The sequence below is a fragment of the Lingula anatina genome, chromosome 8 (genome assembly GCF_051362555.1).
Source record: "Lingula anatina isolate TDL-2025a chromosome 8, LinAna3.0, whole genome shotgun sequence".
Classification (NCBI taxonomy): Eukaryota; Metazoa; Brachiopoda; class Lingulata; order Lingulida; family Lingulidae; genus Lingula; species Lingula anatina.
In genome coordinates this window covers 17,042,824-17,066,571 of record NC_141774.1, presented here as the reverse complement: position 1 = coordinate 17,066,571, position 23,748 = coordinate 17,042,824, and the positions used below count along the sequence as shown (strand labels likewise).

At 39.1% G+C, this 23,748-nt stretch overlaps 2 protein-coding genes across 4 annotated transcripts; one reads left to right on the top strand and one right to left on the bottom strand.

Annotated features, from left to right (window-relative positions):
* The first annotated feature begins 73 nt into the window (after nt 1-73).
* LOC106159958 (uncharacterized) lies at nt 74-20,689 on the top strand. 3 transcript variants are annotated; one of them, XM_087019222.1, is made up of 6 exons: nt 88-519; nt 10,709-10,987; nt 11,873-12,409; nt 14,418-14,459; nt 15,123-15,163; nt 20,289-20,689. In XM_087019222.1, the coding sequence occupies exons 1-6, from the start codon at nt 381-383 to the stop codon at nt 20,307-20,309; spliced, it is 1,059 nt and encodes a 352-aa protein (XP_086875348.1). In that variant the 5' UTR covers nt 88-380; the 3' UTR covers nt 20,310-20,689. The 3 variants fall into 3 exon arrangements, with proteins under 3 accessions (XP_013391893.2, XP_086875348.1, XP_086875347.1); XM_013536439.2 differs by lacking the exons at nt 15,123-15,163; nt 20,289-20,689 and having other exon boundaries at nt 74-519; nt 14,418-14,866; XM_087019221.1 differs by lacking the exons at nt 88-519; nt 15,123-15,163; nt 20,289-20,689 and adding an exon at nt 1,542-1,993 and having other exon boundaries at nt 14,418-14,866.
* LOC147760491 (uncharacterized) lies at nt 15,809-23,634 on the bottom strand. Its single transcript, XM_087019220.1, has 7 exons — nt 22,617-23,634; nt 21,161-21,504; nt 20,199-20,391; nt 19,382-19,635; nt 18,785-18,950; nt 17,225-17,370; nt 15,809-16,752 (listed from the first exon to the last, which is right to left on the bottom strand). Exons 1-7 carry the CDS (start codon nt 22,782-22,784, stop codon nt 16,596-16,598), a joined length of 1,428 nt encoding a protein of 475 aa, XP_086875346.1. The 5' UTR covers nt 22,785-23,634; the 3' UTR covers nt 15,809-16,595.
* Between the last annotated feature and the right edge of the window lie 114 nt (nt 23,635-23,748).

Genomic DNA, 23,748 nt, shown 5'->3' with positions numbered 1-23,748 from the left:
GCATTAAAGTAGCAGAAGCTATCGAGTATCTGCGGTGCCATAAATAGAACTCGGCTATGCTACCGCTTGCTTCAATATTACTTCAGCTATTTCTGTTTTGGTAGATTCATCACTGCTGACGTGTTTCACGTTCCTTCGAGATAAACGATCCAAGACACCACCGTTCAAATTCCACGACAAATTACGCCGGGAAGGACGATTAAATAACGTATTCATTGAGCCATTACACAAGGGGTTTTAACCCCGGCTTTCAACAAGCAGCAATTCTGAAGAAACGCTTATAGCGGATGTGGCGTCACAGGAAGTTCCTCCTGGTCGTCTGCTGACTCTCCCTGCGTTGGGAGGTGGGGAGGTATCTTGGCTGCTTCTTGTGCCAAAAAATGGAAATCGAATCACCGTTCTTGGAAACTAAAATGAACAAACCGGATGATAAGACATTACACGATGCTGATTTCGAGCCGTCCCTAGCTACAACCCGACCGCTAAGGTTCGCTCAGCGGAAACGAGATTTTTCCATAGGTGAGTTTGTGTTCTTGTTAATCGTAGTCTTCCAAGTCTAATGTTGTTTGATTCTAAAATCCTGCCCCAGCTGACCTGGGTGCCATGCCGACCTTTTGAAGAAGTAGCATATCACGCACTTTGATGGACGTGAGCGCCATTACACCGATTACACCTATCTCACCTCACACACATCAAAGTTCGAATACATCAGCCGGGAAAACGCTCGACTTTGATCGAGTGGCAAAGCCATGGGGGTCATGGCGAGGGAGTGAGCGTGCTTTTTTTTCCTTCGAGGTAACCTGACCAAGTTAGGAGATATGATGAGTTGAGAGGGATGTGTGGCGTGTCTGTCAGTGGGAAGGAAATGCCAGAATGTCAAAATCATGTTCTGTGAAAGAGAAGGCCTCCCCTCCCCCCCCTTTTCCGTGTCCTGAAGCCGCTGTGTTGTTGTTTATTCATCATGCCGGGACTCCATACACAAACATTGTTAACACACTGGGAAATCTCAACGTCCTATAACGGCGATTAAAATAAATGGTCTTTAACCCAAACATAAGTCTTTAAGTCTTTTAGATTTAGAATCTGGTGGGGAGGCATGGGTGGCGTGGGGTGTTTAGGTGGGCGGGGGGGGGGGGGGGGGGGGGGGGGGGGGTTGGTGAAGATGCCTGTTGCCCTTATTTCCTTTTTCCTAACTACCTACCACTGTTTAGGTTTAAACTCTTCCATTGAATTCTGTGTTATCTTTGTTAGCACCATCGCTATGTAAATCCACGTAGACGAGAAAGTCGGGACGTATAACATTTATTCGTTTATATAAAGGGCAAATAAAAAGGATAATTGTTGCCTGAATATTAATAATACACGATACCGGCCATTAGCGTACTTAATAGTTTTAAACCCGAGGATTGTAGGGATGGTGCTCTATTTAGTTAATTATATAGGACACCTCTGCCCCCCGTGTGTTTTTTTCAACGTTGAAGGTTTGGGCAGATTTCCTAACTAGTGAAAAACATCTGGCAATCATGTTTATGAGTTAGGAAGTCTGGATTTATTACACGTCGGTATCTGTTATATTTCATGAATGACTGGCCGATGATAAGTTGAATTTTTTTATTCCAAAGCTCTTCCTCAGAGGTGTTTTACCAAATTCTTTCTCCTGCGTCATTTCCAAACCCGTGAAAGCAGACGATAAGTTTGATCCGCCGCAGACGATCTCCTTCCCCCGCCAACATGGATTCCTACACAATGTATGTTATTGGAGCGATCAGTCTTGCCGTTGCTATGATTTTAATGATTAAAGCCTTCAAAGCAAAGTTAATGAAGGAGCTGAAGGAATAGCCTGGAACGCTGTACTTCTCACAGAAATGGACTGGACAGACCGCAAACTTAATTTTGTACATAGATGTATTATAGATGTGGACGCAGCAGGTGTATTTATAAACGCCGTGGTTTAGCATGGGACTCAAGCAACGGCTGTGTAAATTTGTAATAGGTGGGTGTGTTTTCTTAGCATTTACTTGCAGTGCGTTCCAGGTAAATGAGAGATGAGAGCGCTAAACCCGACGGTTACAGAACAGAATTTCTTTGACGTCAGTTTAAACCTCGATAGTCGAGATACGCTAATGGGACGTGGAAACACGGCTACAAATGCAGCCAGAAATCAGCGTACGGTTTCTTTGATTTTAATCAAGGCCGAGGAAAGTAGAATAGTCAGCGAGCAAAACATCTAAGTTAATGAACCGATTCAGAAATAGCCCATTATCATTTTCCTAGAGACCTAGCTGTAAGATGCTCGTCGCAGTAAATATAGATCAGCAGTTATTGCAGCCTACTTTCTAAATTAAACTAAACAGGCAAGGAGGAAAACATATAGATCTGAAATAAAACTTGCTCTCTTATTGAAGACCGCAGGTTAACGAACAGATTTTGGGTTTTTTTTTTCACGGTTCAGTGATCGACAGCGAAAGAACAGATATGATAACAACAGTAATAAAGAGCAATCTAAATTGCATGGCCAATGCCTTTGCATATAATAGCCAGGCAGACTACTAAAGATCATACAAAGTGCTGCTAAAAGTCTTGTTTAGAACCTCGTTATCTTTGATAAATGAAAGTTACCAACAATCGGGCTTCCGGGCCCAATAAATGATCTATTCACACACTTGCGAAATTGAAAATAAAATCCACTTCAAATAGGGAATAATGTTTTGAAGGGCGCGAGGCACGGAATTAAGAGTAATTTATGGATATCTTGATGGAACATGTATTTTTTCTGGACTTATCGACTCTGTTTGATGGCATTTGGATTTCATATCCAGACTGGGGGATGCGATTCTTGATAGATTATTTGATTTTCGTGGAAGTTGAAGTATGAAAGTTGGCCTATTGATTGACCAAGACGCACATGGCCGCCTTCAAGCCAGAAAATCTATCACTGTCTCTCAAACTAATGTTCTGTATTTTTTCATATTGCATTTCCTGGAGATAACGTGCCATAAACTCTCTCTCTCTCTCTCTCTCTCTCTCTCTCTCTCTCTCTGCCATTTTCTACCTGGGCGTTAGGTCGCAAAATGAGGAATTCAAACTCAGTGGCAATGATGTAGATTAGATTTTCCCGTAGTGACATCGCACAATTAACCCCGCTATGGATATTATAGGCGGGTCTCACCGTCTTCAAATTAGATTGTTAGCAGTGCGCGTGTCAGGGCCCATTCCCAGACCCCATCGTACTAACTGTGGATCGATCTATCTCCGAGCGTTTTTTCCCTAAATTGCAATCAATTTAAGCGACTTAGATGTCTGTCACGCCTACTGAAGATGTAAGGGGTTAATTAATTATCGTTTTGCAGCTTCAGTAGGCGTACCAGACATCTACGCCGCTTAAGCTGCAAGCAATTTAGCGCGAAATCCCTCGGAGAGGGATCGATCCTGTTAGATCGATCTAGGTAAGGCGACCCAGTCTCAATGGCGTCATGCCTTGTTACAGCACGACATATTCCAGTTAAATCTCTAGGTATCAGTTATTGTAATTGATCCCGTGGAAGTAAAATTTTTGCTGGATAGAAAAATGCCATAGAAAGGACAGAAAACCGTACTGGTAGATGCGCCTCCATGATAAGGGCCCTGGCTTTATCGAGGCTCTCCCCCTCAAAAAAAAAAAAAAAAAAAATTACCTCCACGGGCATGCAGAGTAAAGGTGTGCAAATGGCAGATGCCAATTGGAAAAATATCCACATGCAGCATAAATTTCGTCGTTTTTAGTTGTTTTATCAATTTATTTCTCTTTTCAAAAAAACAGTCACACACTCACACACACTCACAATGCCACAGCATAGAGCGTATCTGTAATTTTCAACTTCATCGTTAGACAATAGTAAAACACACTCCGTCATTTTTCCTGGGAAATTAATGAATATCGTATGATTAAAATCGACCGTCTTGCAGCTAATGACCAAATGGCCTGCTTACTGAGATTAGAATTTCTGCCAAGGAGAAGTTGGTGTATCTTGTATGGGTAGCCGTGCGCAAGGGGCGGTTTCCTCACTTGTCCGGGATGCTAGAGCCTTGTTTACTTATAGTTTTGTGCTTTGTGCCATTTTTGTTCAGTTTGACACTTATTTACTTAATGAGTAAGGAGTGATTACAGAGTGTTTGTTGTGAGTGTTTTTTTTTTTTTTTTTTTTTTTTTTGAGGGGGAGAGCCTGCTTTATATATATATATATATATATATATATATATATATATATATATATATATATAGTCTTTTGTATTTTCTTTGTTTCTTTGTTTCTTTCTTTCTTTCTTGCTGTCGGTCGTTCTTTCTTTTTTTTCTTTCTTGGCAAAAAAAAAAAACTGTTTTAAACGCGACAATATTCATGTAGCACTCACACAGCGTATAACGTGATTGTGTACAGATGGGATTATGAAAGAGACGATTATTGATGCATGACAGCGCCTTAAGGAATTAAAGAGGTAAAGCAAGCAAGTGCCTGTTGATACAGATCAAATATTGATTGAAATGGGACCAAACACCGACTTTACTCCGATGGTGCACGTGGAAAATGTGTTCCTCTCTGCAACGCGCTGCGTCTGACATTTCTGATATTCTAGCGAGGGCATGATAGAATTGCATTTACCATATTATATGATCAATAAGCCTATTTTGAGGCACCCATTTTGCGGTATTAGAATTTTAAATTGGTGGTCGTGTTACGTTGTTATTTAGCATGAGGAATGATATCATAACAAAACATTGATGAAGTTGTCATTTGATTTTGTTCTTTGTTGGGACCCAAATTTTAGCCCAAAGCAGATAAAGTTTTTGATTAATTTTAATGAATAAAGAGCATCCAATCTGCTCTCTCTCTCTCTCTCTCTCTCTCTCTGATGATTTTACGATGTGGTTGGACCTCATTACATGCACACCCCATCATTACCACGCCCGTGCTGTAACATAAGTACAAGTACCTTACTTGAAAAACGCTCATGCATTATTGTCATTTATTACAAAAGGCAATTTCCTTTTAAAGAACTACATCTTTCGCGTGGTAACATCTCATCATTCCGAACTGTAACTTGCACATCCATTACTTCCAGTATGCATACATATATCTGCCGCGGTCTTAGTCACCTTACGAGATATTAAATCACAATAATTGTATTTACTGCTGTCGACCTCAGCACTAATTAGCCAAGGGCTTGCAGTGGGGTGGTCGTTGGATTGGTAGACTTATACCAGACGATATATTCTCATAAGTTATCGGAAATGTTTGGTATTGGTCACCGCAAATTGTCGATTAGTTTCTAGCAAAGGCATATATGTATACATACCAGGCCTGTAGAAAGCAATTTCTGAAATACCGAAAAACTGAAGTGGGTCATTTTAACTAATAGTTGACTAATTTAAGACATGGCATACAACGTAGGATGATTTTGATTCAGTACGGGCATTTACAGACCAAAAAGGGTTGTGGTTTTAACTTCCGTCGATCTCCCCCCCCCAATCTCCCCCCCCCCCCGAATTTGTCATACCCATGATAGAGGCGGCTCTGTACCGACCCCTTAAATGCAGGCCGTAAGATTCTAACCGTTCATTGGAATGCAGAGTGAACCGGGATAAACCGGAATGACACGATAACGAAGGAAGAAAAGTAGAAAACAAGTCTTACGTCGAATAATTGCGAACGTCAAAAAAAAAAAAAAAAAAAAAAAAGAAAAAAAAAAAAGAAAAGTCAAAGAAAAAAAAGAAAAGAAAAGAAAAAATGAAAAAAGAAAGAAAGAAAATCAGTGACATTCTATCACGCAGTGCGATTAGTGTTATCTTCAACTTTTCAGTTCACTTCTTGGACTATCACTCAACTGTTATTCAAGTCGAGATCACGGTAGTTCAACATTCCACCATTTTTATTGATAAATGTTCTGATCTTTGCCCTATCTTTGGGATTTATTGACGTTCCAAACTATTTCATCATTCATCAGACTGTCTAAGGACATGCAAATGGCCGCCAAAGACGACGCTTAAGATACAAATTAATGGATTGCACTGGTATCACTTTTAAAGTGTTTTTTCTCAATCTAACAACACTGATGTAAGAACTTCAGTAAACCTACCAAAAAAGTAAATGTGGCACAGCTTTTTAAAGGCAGCTTAGTGCAAATGGGAAATGAAATATTTTAAAGCCTATTTTTAAAAAAAATACCTCACTGACTTGAAAAAAAAGACATATATTACGGTATGTATGGCATTTTCTCCATACTGGAACTTTATATCAAGCAGTCCGGTAGGAATCTTTTTCCCCTTTAGACAACATGGTAAAATGGTACCGCAGGAGGGTCCAATTTACCCGCATGCAGGTAAATTACAGGTCTTTAACGGCTGCCGAACAGCGTTTTTGTCATCCCACGTCCCTGTTTTAACAACTATTTGTATTTTGTCTACCTATGTAAGTGTTATTTTAATCTCCGTGTGCTGTAAGCAACTTTGCGGGAGCCGATTTCATCGTCAGTTAATTATCTAAGAGTGGCATCCATGTGGCACCCTGCGTTTCAGAGCTCTCTGGAAATCCGTTCCTCTGCCATCAGCATGGGTCTGCCATTCTACCAGTCAACGAAACGACAGAGGCATGTTTACAGCAGAGATGAGATTTTCTTGGGACCTGTATAATTTGGGGGGTGCTTTATTGCCTTTTTAAGTCTTACTTGAAATGAATGTTGAGCAGACGATATTTCATCCCAAGGAAAGGGATTCGGGTTTGTTGGTATTATTGAAATACCACACTAATATGTCATATGTCTTACAAAACAACACTGACGAATACTGGTTTTGTTAAGGTGAGTGTATTTATGTGTGTTTTTTTAGGGGGGGGGGGCAAGATAAAATATTATTTTACTATTCTTTATAAGGGGGGTGCTTCAAAAACTAGTGGGCATGCGCAGACCCTCTTGGGTTCGCCACTGCAGGGCCATATTTAATATCATACATGTAATCGGGAACGTTACGAGCTTCTTCTTCCTTTTTGTGTCTGTTGGGTTTCCACACCTAAATCGAAGATCGATCTTACAGGATCGAACCATCTCCGAGGGGTTTTTCGCGAAATTTCTTTCAACTTAAGCGGCTTAGATGTCTGTCACGCCTACTGAAGCTGCAAAACGATAATTAATTACCCCCTAGAAGCTTCAGTAGGCGTGACAGACACCTAAGCCGCTTAAGTTGATTGCAATTTAGCGAGAATCCCCTAAGGGATAGATCGATCAACAGTTAGTACGACAGGATCTAGGAATCACATATGTTTTATCGGCTTGGTGATTTTGAATCTTTACTAAAGAGTTCTTGTTATGTTTACCAAGCTGCGATAGCATAGATATTAACCCTGACTGTCTGGTAATCTTATGAAACCATATAGCGATAACGTGTGGTTTCGTGAGGTTAGCAAACATACATCTGCTCTCTTCCTAATGTGATATATCATTTTTCATAATCTTTTGAAACCTTGGGTTGTAATGAAATCATGTTGTGCGGAAGTCAGGGCATGTTTTATTTTGGTTCTGTAGCCTTTTGAGTATAATAAACAGCTCACTTTAGGAAATAAGACAGGCAGTTCATTTAAACCTCCAAAGTGTCGTTTTAATAATCTCAAATATGAAGGAAAATTGAAAGAAAAAAAGAGAAAGAAAAATGAAAAAAAGAAAGAAAAAAAAAAGAGAGAGAGAGAGAGAGAGAGAGAGAGAGAGAGAGAATGCAATGCGTCCCCACTATTAGATATTATTGATTTTGGTATGGATGCTCCCATTTCATCCCCGTTTTATTATTTTTCCCAAAGTGTCAATGTCACTCTAATTATTTCCTGATACCGTGAGATGTAATGATAGCAGAATGTGCCTCCACGTCCAACGAATTCATAACCTGGATCAACAGCCTTTTTACCTCCGCCAAGGAGGTTATGTTTTCACCCCTGTTTGTCTGTTTGTTTGTCATCAACATAACTCAAAAAGTAATGGACCGACTTTTATGAAAATTTGAGGAACTGTCAGAAGTGGACCAAGGAAGAGATGGTTAGTTTTTGGTGGTGATCCGGATCAATAATCAATCAATAATCAATAATAATCAAAAACTGCTGCCTTGGCGGAGGTCTGCGCTCTCGCAGTGCTGTTCTAGTACTTGTACTAAAAAGTTTTTTTGTTACCATCTTGAGAAACCATTTGCACTCAAATGAGGCACAGATAAAATATTGAATCTCTAAACTGAATTTGCCATATTACTTGTATTGCTCATAAGTCTGCAATCTGTCTGCTTTATTAAGAATGAAAAATTAAAAAATGTAGAGTAATTTTAAGAATACCATTTCGTTTTGTGATGAATAATCCCTTTTTTTGTATCACCATTTAAAAGTACCTATCCTGATAGCATTGGTCCCTCATTTGATGCTTAACCTTTGCCAAAACACTCTGCAAGGGGGCATCTTCACCTGGCTGTTCTGTTGAGAGGTTGTTAATCATCTGCTAGCACATGCACATACCATGTTGCCGGGAATATACAGAACGCCTGGCTTTATTAATGAATCTTTTATTTAAAAAAATAATTTATTTCTTGTAATTATTCATGTTTATTCTTATCGCCACATTGTTGTCGGGTTCGATAAAATATGGTCTGGAGTAAATGTCCCCTCTCACCGCTCGCTCTCCCTTTCTCTCCCTTTCTCTCCCTTTCTCTGTCTCTCTATTTCTCTCGTTGGTAAACATTCGTTTCGAGGTATACAAATTCCATAAATAAGGAAGTAGCTGACATACAGAGAGAGATATAAACTGCTGTAACACGTTTCCTTCATTTCACTAATGGCTATAGCTAAGTACCACATAGATAACTAATAGGAGAACATACACTCTAGCGCACTGGTACCTTACTATATGGAACGAGTAAAATTAAGTTTTCTTTTTCACTTCAGAAATCTATGGCCAAAATTTTATGTTAATATATTCGACTTCTTATGGAGAACATACAAATAATTGATAATTTGGTGTAATGCGGAATATTCTGTAGATTATGGAGGCACATGTGTTCTGTGTTTGGGTCGCTCAAGCAAACATCAATCAAAGAATTTTAGTTGATTTTAAGCGATGAGCCGGTAATTTTTATATTTACTTAACAATACATGCATGGATGTTGCCATCTTTGGAATGCTTATATTCGCATGCATACAAGTAATGATTCATATTTACTTTAAAATCTGATTAACCTTACTGCTATAGTCACGCGTTCTTGACCGAACAATGATTTGCTTGTCCACGAGCCGTTTTACCTTACTTATCTGTTCATTAGTTAATTATATTTCCATCGCGTTTAAATATAAATATTTACCTATCTGTCTTAAAAAAGGGATACCCCTTTGTTAAAAAACGTAGACATAATTTGTTTATACTGTTTTTTACTGTGGATGTACTTTTATGAACGTATCTTTTTCTGTCTAGAGGGACAAAACTTACCAGAAGTGCTATAATTTTATCATGCCGGACAATCGATCTCTGCTATCAGGGATTGTGTCAGTTCCAATCTTCTGAAACATGTATGTTATATTCTATAGATTTAATCATTGTGTGGCTTTTGGCATAATACCCAGTGGGGTCTTTAAACCCCTGGTCTGAGTTAGGAAAGACTGTTTCGGTACTCCGTATCTCTATCTGTCATTTTCTAAGTGGATTAAACGGAGAGCGATTTGATTTAAAAGTAAAAACGTTTCCCTAATAAGTTTTGCAATTGTTTTAGAAGAATGGCAAGTGTTGCATTTAGATGAAACTAAAAATTATTTCATCGATGGACGTTACTTTTAAATTAAACCCATTTGTTTCTCGGCAAAATTGTTCGCTACTTCCAACAACACATTTAAATTCACTTCAGTTCATAGGGGAAATTGGCAGCAGAGTAATGCTTTATTGAAGCCAGCTAAGATAACCACAGTTCATGTAATCTAATTCTGGAGAGTACGCCGGGTTATGGTATCCGTTTATGATTGGGTTTAAAGTGCTGCCTTCTGTAAAAGCCACTCAATTTTTTCAGTCGAAAATAATTTCTTGGATGAATTAATTTGAACTCTTCGATTCACCCAATTTAGCACAGTTATCATCCTGCATTGATATGTCCAAGTGCACATGTACTTTTAAATGCCGTTCGTCTGACATTAGTAGTATGGTGGCTTGATAGCACTTGTGTTTACTTCGTTCATTCAGTTATGCCACCGGGGTAGCCAAATAGGTCTATGGGTTAGGGGTTTAAGAAAATGTTTCTGAAACATTTCTTTTTCTGTTAAGTAAGTGTACGTAAAGAGATATGCACTCTCCATGTACTTTATCGTAGGGTCATGGCCACTGTATCAAAATGTGCTTGTGTCAATAGATAATTGGTCATTTTAATCTTTTAATACAACCCACCGCAGGTTTTATTAAGTTCTTATCATTTTACTGTTTAAATAATATTAAGATTTGGAATGTATCTGAGAGCAGTGATTAGACTTACGTTAAGAAATTTTCATTGTGTACGGATTTTTTAAATAACTGAATATTAATTAATTGCTTTATTGACTCACTCCATCATTCAATCTTACATCAACTCATCCATTCACATTATCATTGGTTCATTCATTCTTAAATTTTTTTTTTTTTTTTTTTGATTCCTTGCTTGAAAACAACTCAAATTTTGGACCCTTTGTAATTGCAGCTCCAGATTTCAAAGAAAGACTGCGAACCTACCAAGAAGTAGATGCTGGAGAAACAGTGTCTCTAGAATGTTTACTATCCGGATTCCCTGTCCCAGAGGTCACGTGGTACAAGGAGGACCAAGTATTGACCAATGAATTTCCGTATAAAATAGAACACGATGGCGGACGACACAAATTGACAATTTCGACTGTATGGAAGCAAGACGAAGGGGCATATAAGTGTAAAGCTGAAAACAAGGAAGGAAGCAGCTCTACTTTAGGTTATATATCTGTTAAAGGTGAGATGAACCTACATGCAGCAGCCATGTTTTCTCAATTATATCACTCATTGACGTCATCGGTGAGGGTGAAGGTCATGGTTAATAAAAACGAGATCAGTCTAGTGAGATGGGTTCCATAGTCCTAGAAAACAAGTCCAGCTCACCAATATCTAGTACAGGACAGGGTTAACCGGTAATTTCAAAGTCAGCATATTAGGGAATGTCACCTGTATACAATAATGGGGAAGGGGCTACCATTCCTGTTGCACCAGAATATTCAAATAGTTTGATTGCACACACGCACATACATACAAGAACACATGCATTGGTTTGTTCATCAATGTACTAATTGGATATAAATAGCGGAAGGTCGTTGCCGCTGCAATTCACAGAAATTGATTTCTTAGCCCGAAAACGAGGAGGCGATGCCCAATGCGGGAATTAAATCAATGAACTAGAGGGCAATATTCACTGGAGCTGTTTAATGACTTCAAAGCAGTGGGATAGGAGATCATTTCCGACAGAAATTGCTGCATATTGACCCAACAGTCGCCTTGCACACCACTTCCAACCGTCCCAGGTCACGTGATAACACAACTTAAATCAGACTCAGATTTAACTTGCATGGGCGGCATTAAATGGCCACGTGGAATCTTGCCATATTTTTACTCACTCATTATTTATTTATTTATTTATTATGAATGTTGGTGGTAGTCCTGGGTTTTTATATTTATTTACCCAATTCATTAATTACTTTTTGCAAAAGGTCACTTGACACCCATCTCAGTACCATAAAGAAAACAAATGAACACATTTTAAAAACACCAGAGTGTAAGCAAAGCACCGAAATAATACTGCATCAAAAGGGATATTATACTGTTTGTATTATTCTTTCTTCCCTAGGAGAGGCACGATCCCGCTCCAGATCCCCTAGTCCTCGTCGCCATCGCAACAACCCACGTGCTGTGTCCCTCTCCCCCATGGTGTCCACTATAACAGAGAACATCAGCGACGAGGAGAGGGAAGAACAAGAGTACAGCAGGCTGCCGCCTTCTCCTGTGCTCAGCTCCTTAGAACAATTACGGAAAGAATATAAAAAGGCGCGGAAACACGCTTCTCTCCTTAGCAAATCCAATAAAAAGTCACAGCACAAAGGACATTTAGAGAATGACAAGTTAATACAAAATGATTCCTCGTTGCTGGATAAACATGGAAGACAGGTTGTACAGGATGCTGTGGCAAAGTCCGAGAAACAACGAGATGATGCGAGATATCAGGCCATAAGGGACTCTATAGTGAAAAAGACTAAGAAGGGTTTACCGAATGGTGACTCTGGAACAAATGATATATCATTCATAGAGGATAAAAAACTAAAAGTGTTGCCAGATATTGAACCCGACTCAAAACCAACCGCTGACACTAGACAATCTAGGAAAAGAAGTAAGTAAAGTTCAGTTTTAGTGTGTGTGTGTGTGTGTGTGTGTGTGTGTGTGTGTGTGTGTGGATGGGGAGAGAGAGAAAGAGAGAGATGGAAGGTAGCATATGTCTTTCTCCTAATAACTTTTATCTACCAATATTTATTGAAACGAATTGTGTGGTACGTGGGTACTTCAAATGCATTCCCCATTTTATGCTCTGTATACTACCGGGTATTAACACACTCAATCAAATATAAACCGTTCATTTGAATTACGCACGTTTCACAATTTACGAAGAGTGTAGATACAAACATGTTTGCCCTCAGACTTCCTTTTATCCTTAATTAACCAGGTTTCATCTCATCCCAGCGTTAACCTTTAAGACTTGCATGTAACTGGGCATTCTTTCCCCACCAGGTAGTTCCAGGACATTCTGTAATTTAACAATCCTATGTATGACGAAAATGGCATGTTTCGCATGTGCTTGAGCTCATTGGCATGCTAGTTTGTTCATAAAGGATGATCCAGCCTTCCTTTCCACTGCTCTTTATGTGTTACACGTCTTATTCCCAGAAAGCGCTTTCTTTGGATTATTTTAAGTATGACAGAAGCGGTGTTTGTCTTTGTTTTGGTGACATTTCTGTTATTTCTTAGAGGATAAATATATAATAAATATATCACTCGAACATTGTTTCCAAACGTTTAAACAGGATGCATGACCCATTGCACACAACCAGTACCCCAGTACCGTGCAAACCTGTTATTTCTCTTATTAGCAAAAAGAAACAATCGGATTTAATTTATTTTGGTCGCTACAAATAGGGTTTTATGAAAGACATGTTAACAGAAATAATATCAGCCGGCCCTTGACCGTTACATGTTATTCTCAGTTGAATAAATGTGTGCATTCACGGAACATATAGAACATCCCAACATAATGAGACCCATATATATACCTGCCTAAAACTGCCTACCTATGTAACTACACCGAATTATATATACCTAAAATAGAAATTTTCTTTACTTATAGACTAAATATCAAACACGACCTCTTATGGACCTTGGTCACGTGAATAGTAATGTCGCACCTGAAATCCGACGCTCATAAAACAAGACACTGTCGTAAACCAGCGGAGTTGGAGGTCCTGGACGCGGCTGAGTGTGTGTTGGGGGGTGGGGTGGGGGGTGGGGGGGCGTTGGGTCCAAATGTGAACTGATTCTGGAGCGAGATCACCATTCACGAGACCAAAGTCCGTAGGTGGTGGACCGAAACGTGTTTATGTTATTTAGTCTCTAAGGAAATAATAATTCGGTTTTATCATCCTAGCTAGAGACCATGAAATGCCTCTTTCATAGTTAATGTACCTACCTAAGCACCCATACATCTTCTGACACCTACCCTAACCTACCTATCCTTAACGTGTTCTAAAAGAATTTGTATGTTTTACACCCGCACCTGCTTTCCCTATTTACTGCGGTTACCTTATGTTAGCGGAACTTAGTTTTAAAGCGTCTCTCATATTTGTCTTATTTCTCGAAATGAAATTAATGTACATATTTCTTTGTAAATATTGTGAAAAGCCATACCTAACTTGCTGACTTCGCTTCTTATCTGAGAAAACATTCCTTCACAGTGAATACGTTCCGTATCAGTTCAACGTAATCAAAGTGAAGCAGAATCAACCCGTGTAAAAGAAAGCTGACAGCTTGAAAATTTACTGAGAAGAGCATCATTAATCACCAGTTAATTTCAGTCGTTAGTTCTGTGGCACTTCGGTTGCAGATTGGTGCTTTTGGCCATACATAAACGAACCGAAACTTGATTGTGCATGGCATTTTTGTGGGACATGGGGGTAATTTTATTTAGTTTAGCCAAAGCGCTAGCAAATGACAAATGTGTCTTAGAGTTTAGACGCAAGTAAAATGAATTGCGAGATCGCTTGATGTATGAACCTTGTAGGACTGTGCACGCGCTTTCTTTTAAATTCCCGGCTCATCCTGAGTAACAATGATCTTTGTATAAATTCCAGGAAAACCGAGGCCATTCGAAGTGGACACGAGCAGATCGCGAAGTAGGGAGAATAGCTTGAATGATGATGTTCAAACCATGCATGAGAACGGCCTTGCTGGACACTATAGTTCGTTCGAAACTAACCTGGATGCGACCGCTAACTCTAAGCAGAGCGATGGCTCAGTTACGAAACTGTTCTCTACTGTAGAAAGTGACTCCTCCTCCAGGGGCAACAGCATCATAGAGCATGCGGACGGAGAGCATGAAATGTTGCCGTTCTCTGTTGAAACGATTTATTATTTTGCTGCTCTTATTCCTGTACTTTCACTGTTAACGCTGTCGTTTGGTTGGAACACGTTTAGTTTTGTTGTTTGCGTCCTGTTTATGACTATTGTACATGCGTTGTTTGGCAAGTTAATGGAATAAAAAGGGGAAACGACAGAGTTGAAATCCCGTTTGAGAGATTAAGTTTCATTCATGGAGGTGTCAATCGTGAATCCACACCCCCCAACTTCTCGATCCCCCCCCCCCCACAACCCAACCGATGAGAAACATTAAGTGCTACTAATATTGCTTTAACATGTGATGTCTTAGTCGGGCCGCTAATCAAACTGAACCTTGCGACATTCTTGTTTCCTTTATAACCTTTTCATGTTATTTTTTTCGATATGGCTTGCTTATTGTAAGATATAAACATGTGGCTGATTCCATTTTGCGTTTTCAGAAACCACTCAATCGTTCAAGCGTCATGGGAATTCTTTATTTGTAAGTTTTAAAAAACCTGCCGTCGTTTTAAAGGGACCATTTGTGTGATTCTGGCAAGGAAAGATAATGGCGTAGTCGACAATTTAGGAATAGTGTCTCACCAACACGATCGATCGTGTTTTAGAAAATCCCAATATGGATGTTTTTACGACCATTGAATCCAAGTGAACGGTTGCACGCCTTGCTGCATAGTCACTTTGAACGCAAGTGCAGGCGTTGTGATATCATTCTCAAAGGATGTATCGTGAAGGCATCTTTGGGATTTAAACACGGGCTATCGATAAAGACGGAAAATTGAACGATTTGCAATTGATATTGATAAGTCCCCAGAAGTCCTACAATCGGTCCTTTTTAACCATCCCCTCATTGCTTGCGCACAGCTACGATGATATTAATGCGCACTTTTAATGTTACCTTGAAAACACATCACCTTGTTTACACTCCTTAACATTTGCCTCGTGGTATTTGATACGGCTTAAGACCATGGTTAAAGGTGAATAACTTAATTAACATCCCCCTTCGTGTTAATGTGATAACCCACGTGCTGTGTTTCGACCCAAGTTACAAAAAAAGTTTAAGGGCCAGGTTGGGTTTCCAGCTTTTAGCCTAGTCGAACATTTTAATTGGATATCAAAACTAACATCATAAAAGGTTAAAAAACCAAATGTTCAGATATTGACAGCAACAAGAAAGGTTTCTGGGAGGCAATGAGACCTCCCACCGCGTTACACACATGATAAGACATGCACATGCCCTTTACACATGATATTAGGGAGCATTGCATTTTTATGTTATTTGAAAAGAGACGCTCGAGGAATGTAAAACCAACTAGGGGGAGATTGATGGTTATGTTGTTGAAATGTACAGGTTAAGAGAAGTAAGTCAATGCTGCGTTAGTTAGATAACGTCATGAATAAAGCGCTATCCGGAAGGGCCTGGAAACTTTAATATAAAAAATGCTATATTGCCTGTCTCCGAGGCACCCCAAAACGAGCAACTCTGTCATGAGAAGAAATTAATAATATAATACAACATCTCATTTGTTCTTTCAATAATTAACTCAACGCCATTTCTAATTCACTAACACAGTTATTGTTGGTCAAAAAGTCGCAAAAACCGAGGCTTGAGTTTTTTTAAATACCTCTGTTGATTACTTGATAGCATAAACCCCAATTTATTGCTTTTTCTTAGAAACGAAGCCATTTCAAATTCCTATAATAAAGAAACGGGACTGTTATTGCAAGTATAATTAGAATCTATCGGGAATAATACGCACTCCGATCTCAGTCTTGCTGTCTGACCCGATAATCTTATGTTATACAATCGAATCAAATACCATTTAGAAAGAAAACCCTTAGGAAAACCCATAACGTTTTATAAATTTTGCCCCTTGGACAGCACGATGCTGGAGAAACTTGGAATTCAGCGCCATCTATTTTATCCTGGTGACACTACTTGAGCTGTCTGAGCCGTCGCCATCTATAAGGTTTATGGAGTGATACTGGACTTTGGAGACACTGCCGCTCAGCAGACGATTTGCTGCGTCTTCGTCGATGTGACCTCTGACGACCACCGTCTTTTCTGGAGCTCTGTGAAACAACAAGCGAATATTTTGTAATAAAATGCAATGGGACATATCAGCACACATTGTGACTAATAGCTAGAAAACCAAGAGGAGGGAAGTGCATCAGTATCAGTATAAATACAAGATTGACAATATTTATCATCATAATGGACATAAAGCTATTACAGTTATCAATCTAATCTTGAAATCCCATTATAATCTGCACTTGTCTATTGCTAGCCAAAGATTATTTAGTGATGGAAAGAAGCCGAATCACGACAAAATATCTAAAAGTATTATTGTGCACAGAAAATAATGAGAAATGATAAACGTCCTCTACTAGCAGAGTATATACTGTAACAAGTGAAGTAAATGTTAAATGAAAATGGCATTTAATAATCAAGCCAAAACACCGGATACCGTTACGCATACACTGAAGGTAAACCTGCAGATTAAAACCAGTTAAAATTCAAGGATAAAATTGGTCAAAGTCTTACCCAGTGTTATATATGTAAACCGCCGGTAGCATGACGCACATGGCACCTATGCTAAGCCACGTGCTAAGCCCCACGTGAGGGTACCACTGAAACGGAGATTCTTCAAATAGGGTCCAGAAAAGGAACAACAGCGGCGTGCGGACAGTCTGAAACAGGGGCGAGGTGACATGGAATCAGTAAAGACGAATTAAAATAGAAAATAAATTGTTGTGAATTATTAACGAGATGGTTTAAGGCCAGTAAAAACAGGGACATTATCGATTAACAATTAATACGAGAGAGAGAGAGAGAGAGAGACTGCTGTCCTGTTATACGCAATCGTAAAGATGTAATATTTTAATGTTATGAATGTAGAGACCACGGATCTGAATTTGATATTGACTAATTTGACTTGTAGCAGTGTCAAGCACTGACTGGGATAGCTTACTGTTAGAAATTTAATATATTTTTAACATCATTTGGGTTGAATTCGAGGAGGGCATAAATTAATTTGTAATACGTTATCTATACATAGGCAAGTCCCATCACTTATTTAAACAGGACAACGATCCATTATTGATAACTACAATACGACAAGAAGATTCGATGATTATAAATCTGAATTTGCCTTGGCTATCCATACTCAATAAATTACTAAATTATGACAAAATACCCTTAATCATAGTTTGGCGATTCTTCAGACATACAGGCAAGGCAAGCCTGCAAGCGACGAGATTAACATTGCTTAATTGTTGGTGATTAAAACTGATGCCTGTTGACATTTTGCACATCCTTTCTTGTAAACAAATCAGGCAATTAAGGTTTAATGTTAAATGTTTTTAGTAAGGTTTGACATATATCAGTTTTGCTTTGTAACTTGACTCCGCACCCGCCAAATGTCAGCTATGCAGTAACAAACATGCACTTCCTTCCCCTAACATTTAGCGAAGGCGCATACCTAGCTATCTGTTTCAAAGCATAAAGTCCACGCTTACGTGAGATTAGCATTTGCAAAGGATACGAGCACGTGGTTGCTTTGCCACTTCCTTTTGTGCACGTTGAAATATGTTCCATAATGCCAACAGAACACGCTTAACTCGTGACATGGACTGTAGAAAAAAACGTTCCTTCCTTGCTTGGGAAGTCGTATTTAAAACCTGCGTACCATAGCTTCTTATAGAACTGCAACCCCTACTGAAATCTGGATATTATACTATCTACATGTACCACAAGAGCGAAAGAAAATATGTACAACCCCGTGAATGACACAATGGAAGATGTTTTTCACAGTAGATGACTTAGGCGCTAGATGACCATTCAAGTGACCGAAGTCCAAAGATGGTGGACCTGAACGCCGATTTTGACTCATAATATTTAGTCTCTAAATAAGGAACAATTCTGTTTAATCACATGCATTTTCTTTCGTGTTTATGTATAAACGGGACAGACATATCGCAACAGAATGTGCCCTCTGTTAAGGCTTTGTAAATCACAAAAAAGTGCTGCATTGTAAAACCAAGAATGTAAGAAATAAAGAAAGAAAGCGAGAAAAGTAAAAAAAATCATACATAGCAGGCTTACCAGAACTATTGCCAGGTAATTTGCTCCCTCTCCAAACCGCAGAAGAAAGGCAATGGCGGCCATGCTGGTTGCATAACAGACAATGGAGCCAGTGGACATTAATGTTTCATACCAGTGGCACTCTGTACCAGACACGGACAGCGAACAGAGCAAATTGTACTCCATGCTGAAAATCACACGGGAAATTAAAGACAAATAGCATAAAAACCTTGCCCGTCTTTAAACCGAAAAAAGATGGCAGTTTTTTATTACTAGTGGTTGCTCTGCATCTACTTATCCTACACAAGAATAATAGTCCACCTTTATGCAGACATGATTCTCTAGAATTTGAACTTTGTTTGCTGAAAACTATATAAGATGCACATTGCACTTTTAATGATCTTTTATATTCTAATTTTGATCGGGTGTAAAACAAAAATATACTCGAATATAAGGCGAAATAGGTTTAATGTTCTCTAGTGGCAGAAAAGTTCATACAAAGTGAAAAACGATTTGTCTTTTCGGTAACTGTATCTATATTATGTTTTGCCATTCAGCATGCGCAACATAAATTCATGTAATGAAAATCACACAACCGGAAGTCACGTGTTCTCATACCTGTCCAAGAAATGCCCCATGCTGTCCACAGTCCCAAAGCCAGGGATAACCTCGACCCAGAACAGCAGCAACACAATCACAAATGTACAGAAAAAATTCCAGAACAAGACATAAGCCATGTTCAGTTCGTTTGCCGAGACTACTGGGGAGTTTTGGGACTGTTCTGGCGAGCTGTCGTCAGACAACTGTTCTTGTTTCCTGTGCCCATCCTTGGTTGCTTTCTCTGTAATTGTGTTTGCAATTGCAAACGGAATCTGTCAAAGTTGAAAAGCAAATATTAAGAAAATTTGGTCATTTTTTATATTCAGCAAAACGTTAATTTAGCATATTGAGTGCGTATAGATATGTTGGACTTCAATTTGGCATGTTTAATCAGTTGCATTAATTCTTTATGGTAGTTTACCGACCTGAAGCATGTTTATTTATTTATTATTATTTATCATTATTATTATTATTATTTTATTTATTTTTTTTTTGGACTGCGTAAAATCCATTAATATTATTTTAATGTTACAAAAATCAGATATATTAGTTTACATATATATGCAATTGCTTTAATATCTGCATGTAATTTCGTTTTGTTTTACACCAAAATTTTCACAGCACATTTTACAAAACGTTAGGAAACTCAAAAGATTTAAACTATAAATTTTTATCCTTATAAAAATAAATGATTGCATTTTGTTTTTTTTTATGAAAATAATAAATAATAACAACATATATTAGAGACTGATTGATACGCATGTAAAATAAAAAAAAATTGTTATAATTGTAAATATAGTGAGATTATAAAAAATAAAGAAACCTAAGAACCAACCATTGATCCCACTAGTAACAGTGGCCATAAAATTCTTCCCGGTCCACTCTGTTGTCCTCCCTCTATCTCATTTTCTTCTTTATTTTCCAGGCGTGGAAATATGGTGGTTAACAAACAGACGAACTCGGCCGCCATTACGACCAGTGCGCAGATAAATTTGCGCAGAGTAGGCCGCTTCCGGAGGAGTATGAATCTGAAAACAATCAGAAACGTGGCTGTCGTGATACTGTGTGATTTACATAATTTGGTGGACAGTTTCCTTCTTTTACTACCTACAGAGTTACATGTAGTCTTCTTATTCATCAGGAAAAAACATAAAGGTAGTAATCTAGAATTAGAGATGATTCAACGACATGATACGACAACCAAAACCACTCTACATGCTGTTATTGTCCATAAATTATCAAAACAATTTTATCTTATTAATAGAACAAAAATATAAATATCTACTGTACATTATTAAGATAAAAATAATGAAAAGTGTACTTTTATTTTCTGTTTCATCTATTATTTATCATACACTATTTAAAACCCAAAAACCGAAATTCGTTCATACTGGACGTTTTTGTCATCCAACCCATAGAAAACGTGGCGACACGAAGATTTAATCTTATAGTTAATGTAAACTGAAGAGGTGAACAGTGACAATATGAAATGCTTCTACACCCGCCCCATAATACAAGTGTTGATAGAAATACAAATTACGACCCCATATTTTATTTCGGCCCTATCCCCACAACGACACACCAAGCCAATACCTGTCTTCTCTAATTCAAAATAATAATAATAATAATAATAATAATAATAATAATAATAATAATAACATTTTTAAAATATGATCAGTGTCACCAAGAAAAGCATACTTTTAAATTAGATTATTATTATTATTATTATTATTATTATCCTCCACCCTCCCCCCTTTCAATATTCCGTTCTTTCAAGTAACCCCTTTGCCGTCTTACCTGACAATGAAGGTGATAGGTATATTAAAGTTGGCAAGAATAGCTTGCAGATAGGGGGCAGTTCTTGTTCCACTGACGGACGACGTGCTCATCAGAAATGAAAGCCCTCCAGAGAAGCCAATCACAACAAAGTATTTCTTCGGATAATTCCGTTCCCGTTCCCCGATCTTTTCCGGGGATTTTATACGCACTGTTAGGAGAATTATTCCGGTGACGACGACTGCGCAGAAGTTTTGCGCTAAGATGACGAAATAAGGGCTGATGATGTCAGGCGTCCCGTGATTGATTGACTGACCATCGTTGTCGCCTGCTAGCAAACGGGTGTACTGGAGGTCCCAGTGATCCTGACAATTAAATAAATATCAGAAATTTAAAAATAAAAGAATTATGTTCATAAATAAGAAAAATGAAAACAAAGGTTTGAACATGAGTAAATGGAACACAGATGACATGGAAAACGTACTGTAGGAAACATCACACCATACATCCAAAAGTTTCCGTCAGGGCAAAAAATATTGATAACAAACGGCGCAGGTTTACAATACGGAATAATACGTAAGACAGTAGCTCTGAGCATTATGTGAACTGTCATGCTGGAAACTTTGAGTATCCAATAAACCAAAAAAAAAAAAAAATCAGCGTGCGACGCTGTATTGAAGTCTGCATAAAGCAGGTGTGAAAGGGATGGTACATGTAGTCCTAGGAATGGGGGTCCGGGGTCCCGTACGATTCGTACAGGTTAGGGTTAGTGGGTGTACTGGGGTTATTACAAATTATTGGGGAACAGACCACGGTTCCTAGCGGAGTACCATTTCTGTCACGCCGGCATTAAGGTATTGGTTTCTGTCGTCATTCGTAAGTTAATGATTTCTCGGTATCGCGTTGACCGCTTAATCTTCATGTCTATTACACAAGTAAATTTAGCGAATGTCACTGTCATGACAATACACCGTATGAGCTCATTCCCAATGCAACGTAGATCGATCCAACTCAGAATAACACCCCCCCTCCGGCGTTGTGTAGAGTACAACAAAGCTGGTGTCAGGTGATTAGGTGTTCATCTGTTTATATGATTACCTTCACTGAAAGTACCCGCAGGTTTGGATCGATCTTCGTAGAATAATAGCTTCATTGGCAATGGGCCCTACGGTAGAGAACACATGCCCTTTACCAGATGACGTCACTGTGAGCAAAAAATAAAATCCACACTGGATAGCCAGGGGTATCTATGGATATATATACTGAAAGATATTTTTTCTATGATTCTGTTAGAATTTTGGAGAGTACCGAACCTTCATCATTTATTTATCCAATCAGATTTGGTCTTAGGGTATGCTTTATTTGAACCTGCTTCAGCTCAGTATGTAGAATGCAACAAAACTCAATAATTTAATAGTGTCACCAGCAGCATCATCATTAAGAAATGGAAGAACGAATAAATATATTCATAAATTACCAAAGGGGTCATCATCTCCTCTCCGGAGTCATTTCCAATGGAAGCATTCGTGATGAGTTTGGCCACATGAATGCTGTCGATCCACAGCGGGGTAGAAATAAGGAGTCCCATCCGACCAAAGACCACAGCGACAGCAAACAAGGCCGCCAGAGCTGAATGTGACAACATCTTGGCCACGGCGAGAGTTGTGAGAAGACCACTACGTATTCTATACACGAAGGAGGGTGGTAGAAAGTGTTACTTGGCCTTAGCGGACATTAAGGCCCTGTCCCTTGGATTCCGGGCTCTTAGTTGGGCTAGTGGGAGTAATGTTGGGTCCTGCAGTGGTTAGAAAGGGAGGTGAATACCGAGTCACCGTCTGTCCTTGCTGCTACAGATCTCAGCTTCGCTTACAGATTACCGTGCACACCGTTGACTACCTCGCCCACCCTAGATCGACTCCTAGATCGGGGCTATCATGTCAACAAGTAGATCAATACGAGCTCGAGACATCAACAGAATACTTTTATCAGATTGTCAACTTGCTCCTATTTGCTTGCCACCCTCTGTTCCTCTTTCGTGGTCGTCTACACAGAAGCACCGGGTCACAAACACCGGGAATTAATGTGTCAGAGCATGTTCCAGGAGGCCTCCTAATTCCCCATTACACCCTGACACACCCTCCACCGACCTTGACTTCTTTGTCTCTGATCACCACTGGGTTGAGGGGGGGGGGTTCAGTAAAGAGCCACACAGTGTTGTAAAAGTGCGAAGTTTCACTTGAATGGTGACATGATCCAAGAAAGTGGTGAGATGTCCTCACTTCTTGCTCTACTGAGTAACGTATGGTGTGTGTACCCTCCGTCACCTGTGCCAGCTGTCTGGGACCCCTTATCAGTTTGTACGCTCCGGGTGACCTAGTTTTCTTACAAATCTTATATCATGTACGGTAGATTGGCACAAAGTGGGTTTTGATACCTTAAATACAATACATACGAGTTCTTGTTACTTTACTGTCCTTAAATCATTATTTCGTAACGGTCGCTGGTTCCCCTCACCCAGGTCAAAATGTAAGTAAACGGAAAGCTTCAATGCAGAATGCGATAGATGAGAAGTGACAATTGTGTCGGCCACATTGGCGGTTTGTTCTTTA

What these genes read in the sequence shown, in the direction of transcription:
- LOC106159958 (XM_013536439.2), top strand. Translation starts at nt 381, where the DNA reads ATGGAAATCGAATCACCGTTCTTGGAAACTAAAATGAACAAACCGGAT. An exon ending in GAAACGAGATTTTTCCATAG is followed by an intron (nt 520 to 10,708) that starts GTGAGTTTGTGT and finishes TTGTAATTGCAG; the next exon opens with CTCCAGATTTCAAAGAAAGA. An exon ending in TAGACAATCTAGGAAAAGAA is followed by an intron (nt 12,410 to 14,417) that starts GTAAGTAAAGTT and finishes TATAAATTCCAG; the next exon opens with GAAAACCGAGGCCATTCGAA.
- LOC147760491 (XM_087019220.1), bottom strand. Translation starts at nt 22,784, where the DNA reads ATGTTGTCACATTCAGCTCTGGCGGCCTTGTTTGCTGTCGCTGTGGTC. An exon ending in CCTATCACCTTCATTGTCAG is followed by an intron (nt 20,392 to 21,160) that starts GTAAGACGGCAA and finishes GATTGTTTTCAG; the next exon opens with ATTCATACTCCTCCGGAAGC. An exon ending in ATTACCTGGCAATAGTTCTG is followed by an intron (nt 17,371 to 18,784) that starts GTAAGCCTGCTA and finishes CCCCTGTTTCAG; the next exon opens with ACTGTCCGCACGCCGCTGTT.